The 8,440-nt window shown below is 41.1% G+C and overlaps 1 protein-coding gene across 3 annotated transcripts; it reads left to right on the top strand.

Moving 5' to 3' along the window:
- The first annotated feature begins 1,999 nt into the window (after positions 1-1,999).
- slc39a13 (solute carrier family 39 member 13) lies at positions 2,000-8,188 on the top strand. 3 transcript variants are annotated; one of them, XM_053865755.1, is made up of 10 exons: positions 2,000-2,114; positions 3,218-3,577; positions 4,141-4,248; positions 4,317-4,468; positions 5,330-5,425; positions 5,502-5,591; positions 6,260-6,310; positions 6,499-6,631; positions 7,283-7,382; positions 7,458-8,188. In XM_053865755.1, the coding sequence occupies exons 2-10, from the start codon at positions 3,256-3,258 to the stop codon at positions 7,531-7,533; spliced, it is 1,128 nt and encodes a 375-aa protein (XP_053721730.1). In that variant the 5' UTR covers positions 2,000-2,114; positions 3,218-3,255; the 3' UTR covers positions 7,534-8,188. The 3 variants fall into 3 exon arrangements, with proteins under 3 accessions (XP_053721730.1, XP_053721731.1, XP_053721732.1); XM_053865756.1 differs by lacking the exon at positions 2,000-2,114 and adding an exon at positions 2,128-2,211; XM_053865757.1 differs by lacking the exon at positions 2,000-2,114 and adding an exon at positions 2,989-3,025.
- The last annotated feature ends 252 nt before the right edge of the window (positions 8,189-8,440 follow it).

The following is an 8,440-nucleotide window of genomic DNA, read 5'->3' as shown; positions in this document are numbered from 1 at the left end:
AATTCACAGTTTTCACATTATAGTTTTATACCTCAATACAAAAATGTTTCAGCCAATATTCGTTTTTTCAGTTCCTACATTCTGTTATTCAGCCAATATTTTTTTTCAATGCCAATGTCAGATGTCCCTGTTCTAGCCCCATAGTAACTGGCATGGTGAGGTGAGGTTGATACCTCGATTTCATGGAGTCACAGGCATGTCATGATTTTTAACACCGGCAGAGCATGACTTGTCTTTGTGCGACCACAGTCTCTTTCATTGGTCTAATTCCTGACCCACTTATTCAGCTCTGAGTTCCCAAACAATGTTGGACTCATGTGAATGTATCATGTGTCACTTTTGTTACTTTGGATGGAAAAGTCAAATGGCCTTTCTGCTTGGACGAGCAGTTTAATGCATTATTGGCATTCCATTAGGTTATTACCCGCATTCTTCAGTGCCGTCAGCAAACATCCTAGTCCTCCACAGAGAATGCGCTCGGCATGTGGCAGGAGAGGTCATTTTGGGACAACATGATCAAGCTTTTGTGATCGACATTATCAGCACCAAAGATAATAAGAGACACAGGTTCGCGCCTGGTGTCCAGATCAGACGACCACATTATATACTGTCACTGTTATGGGGGGCCGTCAAATTCAATAGAAAGGGAGCAACAATGAAATAAATGAGTGAACAAAACATGTTATGTGATATTATTAAATTACATTATAAAATTTAATTAAAATGGGCTTTTGTTTAATTGTCGGTTGAATGTGACTGTGTCTTGTTTAAATATATTTCATGAGTCTCATACGATTCAAAATCTATTTTCAATTCCAATGCATTTTACGAGACAGGGAACACTCAAAAGAATTATTATTCATATATTTTTGAGTGGAACTCATAATGGACAAACAAAAACAATGTATTCTTGTCACACACACTCGCTGCAGTTCAGTTGCTTAATTACTGTCAAAGGCCTGCATGTGTCCGTGGTCAGCACTTTGCCCAGGTCTTTTAGATCTTTTTCTTTGTTTTTGTTTTTCCAAACATTCTCACTTTGTCTGTCACTATTTTGACCGGGCCTCCACCCTGTTCCAGTATAGATACAATATGTTATCGAGTGTGTCCTAGAGCTCATGTGAAATCCAGAAGGAAACTTTTTAATGAGTACACTTAATTTCAAACAAAGAGTGTGATTGCTCTTTCTAGTACAGTGAAACATTTATATCAACAAAACATGGAGGTCGTTTGCCAAGACCATATAGTACATCATGACTGGTTGTCATGTAACAGTTATTGCAACTGTTGCCCAGATCAAAGTTACAGGTGTGAGCCATCTCTTCATGTAAAGTAGAAGATACGTCAGGCTTCATATTTGCAGCTTGGCTTGTTTAAATATTGTGTGATGTTACTACTCACAGTTTGTGTCAAAAGGGTTAAATGTTATGAATATTGTAATATAATGTAACCTAACCTCTTCGGTCCCCCAGTCCTCATATGAGGAGATTGCATTTTTGACTGAGTTGCTTTGATCTGCTAACCATAGTTTGGACACCACCCACACGACCTTGTCGTGACACAACATTACAACCATTTCAGTTAGAAAAAGAAAAAAAATTCTGTAAACTTATTTGGAAATTGCCAAGAGATATATTTTAGTTATAGCTGCATTATTAGTAACAGTTTTGTAAATAGAGAGAAAAGATCTTTTTTGTCTTGTCAATAACTGTCCTTACAAGACAAAGTTTTATTTTTACTCCTAGGTAATTCCTATTGCATAGTGCAAAAAGCAAAACTTGCAAACGCTTGTATAATATAATATAATATAATATAATATAATATAATATAATATAATATAATATAATATAATATAATATAATAGGAAAGAACATAACATAACATGACATAACATAATATAATATAATGTGCGGTATTCCTCCTCCGTATATGTGACATACTGTATGAAGCTGCAGGCAGTTCCTGAAGAGCCTCTGCAGCTTCCGTTTCTTCCCAGCAGGAACTTCATACGTGGCTGCTGAAGTGCTGCAGCTCTCAGCTGCCGGAGCCTGGAGTCAGCAGCGTTGGCCTGGATGGCAGGGAGACAGCGGTGCTTCAGTTGCGCAAACCATAAGGTAAGAGAGAAGCGCTGGGAGGATGGACGCCGTCTGCTCTGTCGCTCTGTTGTCTCTGTGACTGAGCAACTCTTGTGTGCAGCCGCTGTTCGTCCAGGTTGTATGTGGCAGTGACTTGTTGTGATTTGGCAGCTAACGAAGTTAGCTTGGCGTTAGCCTCCACGCTGAGTCTGCTAGTGTTAGCTTGCTGACTTTCACACGCTGGAAAAGTTGTTTTCTTCAGCGTGATCATCGCAGCCGTTAGACTGAGTATCTCTACGCACTAAGTCGCGTATCTGCAGGATGTTTTCGGAAGCTTTAATGAGTTGGAATCTTGACTTTATCAGCTCCGTCTAGCACCAGGGATCTTCATCTTTAAAAGGACAATCCTTGGACTAACACTCACACTTAGAGGGCGAGTGTTTTAGAAATTATTGTTTCAGTTATATCACCATTTCCTATATCATAAAAGCAAAAGAACTCGATGATTGAGCTAAACAGAAGACTACATTACTGCTGTTATTGTTATGTTGTCTAGGTTATGGTCGTTCAATTTCAAAAAGACATGTTCACAACTTATTTGCCTGAAAATACCACTGTATTTCTCCCCAAGTGTGATTCATTCCACAGACATTTGACCTACATTTAGTACGTGTAGGTGAAATGATGAGGGTCGAATGGAACCAAAAAACCTGACTCATACAAAACTTGGAATTCATTCACAATATTGAGCTCCAAACATGTTGAATCTCGTCCGAGTACAAAATATTTGAGAACATGTCCGTACCCAGGAGGTTAGTGGTCTTTTTAAGACAACCAAAACTATTCAGCCATGAATATGATGTTACTCCAAAGTCCACTGTAATGATTTGACTATGCCTTTGGCGAAATAAGAGATGCAGTGCTGCTAAAAGGAGCAGATTGTTAAACTGGTGAGCTCTTAAGTGCGCCCTGTATATGACTGGCAAGATGAGTGTGCATTGGATCTGCACTCCTTTTAAATGTTTGTTTTATGTTTAAACATAAACTTTTAAACTTCTGTTACATTGTTGAGTGGACTATCCTTGAGGATAAGAAGTTCTTTTGTCACGCTGCCATCATCTAACTATGTCATCTTCTTCTAGCTTCCCTGGCTGCACATTCTTTTTGGACCGTGGGACGGATGAGAGGCGGGAGTTGTCGGAGGCCCAGCTGGGCTGTTGCTGTTCTGTTCATCGTCGTCCTGCTGATGCTGACCCTCGAGACATCAGGCAGCCAGAAAATGACACAAACATCGATGGCTCATGCAACCGCCACAGCTGCAGGACCGGGTCCTGTCCTGACTGAGGATCTCCCTGGCTTCCGGGCGGTAGCTGAGCTGCTAGCTAGCGAGCAAGCTCACGTGTGGCTTTTGTCTCTGATGGGCTCCGTTGTGGTGGGGCTGAGTGGCATCTTCCCACTGCTTGTCATTCCAATAGAAGCAGGAGCTGCTCTCAAAACAGAGGGTAAGTCCCTTTTAGTCTAAATCATTTCCACAGTTGGAAGCACACCATTTTTATTCTTTAGAGATTCAATTCATATCAGTGCGTCCCTCTATGACTCTGGTTCTAATCTGAGGTTCAGTCAACAAAACTGAAAAAAAAAACCCTTCCAGCTCAAATAGTCTACTGTCTACTGATGTCTGAAATCTGTTTATGGATACTATAAGATGTTTATGCTGCTGATCTAAAGGGCCTCCAGCTCTGAAAAAAAAGAACTTTCTTTAAATAGTGTCAATCCTACCAAACCCAATTTTGGTTAGCCCTGAGGTCTGTCTTTGGCCCCGCCCAAAGAAAGTGTCAGTCAAGCACTCTTCACCAAATGCAGCTGCGGAATGAGTTCTGTTTGCTCTTTGCAACTGCTTGAATGGTCTTCAAAGTCATCATTTTCTTGGAGGTGAATCAATAATTATTAACTGTACTTAAAAAAAAACACTTTTTCTAGCCGCTGCATTAGAAACACACATAGAAACGCCTATTTTCGTCTGTATTATGATGTTTATATTGAATTGCTAATGCGTCCTCTGCAGCTGGAAGCCAGAAGTTGAAACAGCTTTTGAGCTTTGCAATTGGTGGTCTCCTGGGTGATGTGTTTCTCCACCTCCTCCCTGAAGCGTGGGCTCTCTCTGCTTCTTCAGGTGGGTATAGTTCCACTTCTGTGTGGTGGTAGTAGTTTCCTGCCACTATAAAGCCCTCCGTCTTTCAGGTGCAGCCGGTAAGCAGAACCACTTCATGACCCAGGGTCAGTGGGTGATCAGCGGGTTTTTGGCATTCCTTGTCCTGGAGAAAATGTTTCCAGATAAGGACAGTCAAGAGCCAGAGCAGTCTTCAGTTTCAGACCTGAACTCTAACACCACAGTAAGTGTTGCTTGCTTTTATTTGATGCATTACATTTATGTGTCATTTAGTCTCTGTGGTCGCACTTGTTTTATTGGTCACCCTCACTGAGCCTCATCTTTCAGGCTTTTTGTTGTGTCCTGAAGAGTCTTTAAACGTTTTTACTAATAATCATCTCGCCAATGTTTTTTTTGTGCAAATGCTTGCTCTCAAGTTTTGTCACCTTTACAAACTTTGAACCAAAGCACAACATTATCAAGGAAAACTCTGGAACCTTTCTTAGAAAGGACAGTCCATTTACAGGACTGGGCCAATACGCAGTGTCCTAGTAAATATTTTCATTCATCAGTGAACTGTTATTTTATCAATCTACTCTCCCTATTGTCGTACTTTGCTGATCCTACAGCATGTGTTTGGAAAGATTGTCTCATCTCGCAGTCTGCCTCGGCAGTGTTAGTCAGAGGGAAGATTGGAGTCTCCTGCTCAGCTCTTCCACTTCACTCTATTTATAGAGCCAAGTGAAGCAGCTGCTTTAGCCATTTTGGTTTCCACAGGACAACACTTGAGTTGCAGGCAGTGGCAACAATGACAGCTTAAAAAAAAAAACAACAACAATTTTTAATGTTGGCAAAAATGTTTTTTTTCATCAAAATTTCCCATCTGTTGTTGGTACTTCTCCTGTTCTTGGTGTTGAAAGTGTAACATGTAGCCAGTCAAGTGACTTCTTTTTCCCACTTTTTTTCCATGAATGTGTCTTCTTATTCTTCTGTTGTTATTCTTGTGTTCTACTACGTTAAGTCTGCTAATGCTAAAGTCCAAATGATGAGCTAAGACAAATGGATTTTACATTTTTTTTCTTATGTTTGATTTTATCTTCATCAGACAAAGTCACATGAAGCATCATTTGGAAACGGTCATATTGAGTCCTGGCAATTGTCTAAACAACATGGTCTCCTGGAAAGACCGGAGAAGATCAAGGTATTTTGCTGAAGTATATTTTGATGTAAATGTTTCGCAATTCTTTCAGTATTTGATTTGCGTTTGGTTTCCCCAGACAAGTGGGTATCTCAACCTTCTGGCTAACTGCATTGACAACTTCACACATGGCCTTGCTGTTGCCGGCAGTTTCCTGGTCAGCAAAAAGGTAAGAGTCATTCATACTGATGCCGTTCTGCAGACAACACTTTCACGTTCTGTTTTAACTTAAGCTGATGTTTGAAGTGGCTGGAAAGCCATTATAGGGCCCCTTTGTGGAAAAGGTCTGTCTTAAACTTGATGTTTCCCGACTGATCCTTCATTACTGAAAACAGTTTTCATGTTCTGTTTTGGCATTTGTGGTTGGGGGGCAACTAAACAATAACCAGCTTCCATTTAAAGCCTTGTTTCTTAGCTGTTTGTCCAAATATCAACTGCGTATTCTGTCTGTTTTTGGCCCCACGTAGTCCAATTTAATTTTAGCAGGTATGCTGATACTTTTAGATGCCTTTGGTTGCTAGAATTCTATAAATTGTGGCTGTGCTCGTGAGTCCAGCTGGTGAGACATAAGGTAAACAGCATGGTCCCAACAACAGGGAGCGAGGGAGGAAGTTAACGACACACATCCAGGTTGCCGCACTGGTGTGTTCTGTACGCTCTGCTGTAGACAGTTAAAATCAAGGGCAGTCATGTTGTTGAATTTTCTAATAAGAGAAGGACAGTTATTGACTTGGCTTCTGTATACATGCGTTACCGACCAGTGTGTTTTATATGGATTGTTTTCTTTTCTTTGTGAATGAATGAATGTGCAGCGTTGAACTGCTGTTGTCTTTATAGGTTGGGTTCTTGACAACCTTTGCCATCCTGCTCCATGAAATTCCTCATGAGGTGAGTGTTTGCACTTTCGTCGGCCACAATTGTTGGTGACGTTTATTGGATTGTGAATAAAATGAATGGTTCCCCAGTGTGTTTTTGATATCTTAAAATGACAAAGCTGAGTACTTGTCCTTGGTCTCCCTCCTGGTCTTGCTAATTGAATAAGTGATGTGTCTCACGTAAAGTTAATGTGACTGCAGGTGGGCGACTTTGCCATTCTCCTACGAGCCGGCTTCGATCGTTGGAGTGCAGCTCGCATGCAGCTGATCACTGCACTGGTTGGAGTGTTAGGGGCCGGTTTTGCTCTGTGTGCTCAGTCCCCCAAAGGCATGGGTAAGTTGGGTCAAAAGTCACTCAATTCACAGTGAATTCCAGACTATAGAGCGCACCAGAATATTAGCTCCACCCACTAAATAAGAAGGAAAGGAGATCGTGTTCATGAATAAGCCGAACCGGTCTATAAGCCGTGGGTGCGTGTCCACACTGTAGAGAGGCCAGTGGTGCACCTGGCATAAAGATGCGTGAGGATGACTTCTAAACTAGTTTTTTAAAAACAGGATCCAGCATCGAGACTGGCTCATGAAACAGACTCGGCTATGTTGGGAACTTGAATCATGAACTCCTCACATCTTTTATTTACATTAAGGCACTCAAAATGCACTGTTTTCACCCGCGTGTCCAAAGTTCTGACACCACAGCCAGTCTCAGCTGGTGGTTCTCGTCTCCAGTTTTCTCCAGATCGGCTGTGTTGGCGGAGCTGCGGACATGCAGGCTTTTAGGTAAATAGAAAGCACCTGTGATTGTGCTCAAAGTTTTGGCAGCTTGTTGCTCTTTAGCCTATAAAAATCCATATAATAGCCACATTGTATTAGTCGCAGGGTTCTGGCGGTGAGAAAAAAGAGGCTTCTAGTTATACATACATTACATTACATTACATTACGGTGGTTGAAATCTATTAAAATGGTTGTGTTGTGTCATTTGTAGAAAACACAACTGCGTGGATTCTTCCATTTACCTCTGGAGGTTTTCTCTACATCGCTTTGGTGAACGTGGTGCCGGATCTTTTGGACGAGTCCAGTTTAAGGTGACCTTAACTTGAGTGCTTGTCCAGTTCAGGTGCAGGTGTTGCAGTGAATATTGAACCTGTTTCTCTTTGCAGACACTCGCTTCTTCAGATTCTGCTCATCCTTTGTGGCGTCGCTGTCATGGCTCTCATGTCAGCCATCGTTGACTGAAACAGGACCTGCTTTTCTTGTCTCAACAAATGAAATGGAACAAACAAATCCAGCCCTTTGTATCCAGATCATCCACTCAGAAGAAAAAGAAAATCTAAAAGGATTATTCCTCAAATGTCTTGATCATGTCAAACAACGGCCTTTCACATCATGGATGGTTCACTTGGGCGCTTTTCTAAGTGCCGATCGGGGATTGTTGTTGAGTCTCTGCACCAAGTTGTCTTAAGATGGTGATCAGACAATCACGTTGTTTTGCACGACAGGGAACTGTTGGAGGAAAAAAAGTTGTTTGTTACCTTTATTTTTGTAGTATTTATTTTTAAAAAGTGATACAAGCCAAGTATATATATTCATGCCTTTTGGGTCATCGCCGTACAGTTCTGCCTTAACACAAGTTACAATTGTCTCTCGAGCTGTTCACCAAAGTTTTCCAAAGACAGAGCTGCTGCACCTTTTTGAGAGCATGTCCTCCATGCTCTTTACAAATATGTCAGTGTTACATTCTTCAAACATTTCATACAGTTTCTGTTGTCATTGCACAATGTCTGAAGACCAGCTTTGTTTTTCATATCATGGCGACATAGGATTTGTATTTGCCTGTTGATGTTGTCCTCAAATGCCTAATAAATGATAAATGTCTATATTTATACATGGATATACATTGTTGTGTAATTATTTTGTTATTACATTTTTTTTCAAATCCTCAGTGCAATGATGTTCTAAATGAGGTAAAACCAAATGAAATGTGTGTGAGGGGTGGGGATTTATCGATTTTGTGTTTGCACTTTCCTATTCCAACTCTGTCTCTGGCAAAGCTTGTGTTGCCATAACAACTCCACAGCAGGTTGCCTCCCTCAGTCGTCACAGTATTGTTTGAAGGAGCAGCTTTAGTCGGCGCGTTGCACAC

This window comes from Synchiropus splendidus, chromosome 5 (assembly GCF_027744825.2).
Source record: "Synchiropus splendidus isolate RoL2022-P1 chromosome 5, RoL_Sspl_1.0, whole genome shotgun sequence".
Lineage (NCBI taxonomy): Eukaryota > Metazoa > Chordata > Actinopteri > Syngnathiformes > Callionymidae > Synchiropus > Synchiropus splendidus.
Note: the sequence above shows the minus strand (reverse complement) of the source record. Positions and strands in the feature narration are given on the sequence as shown.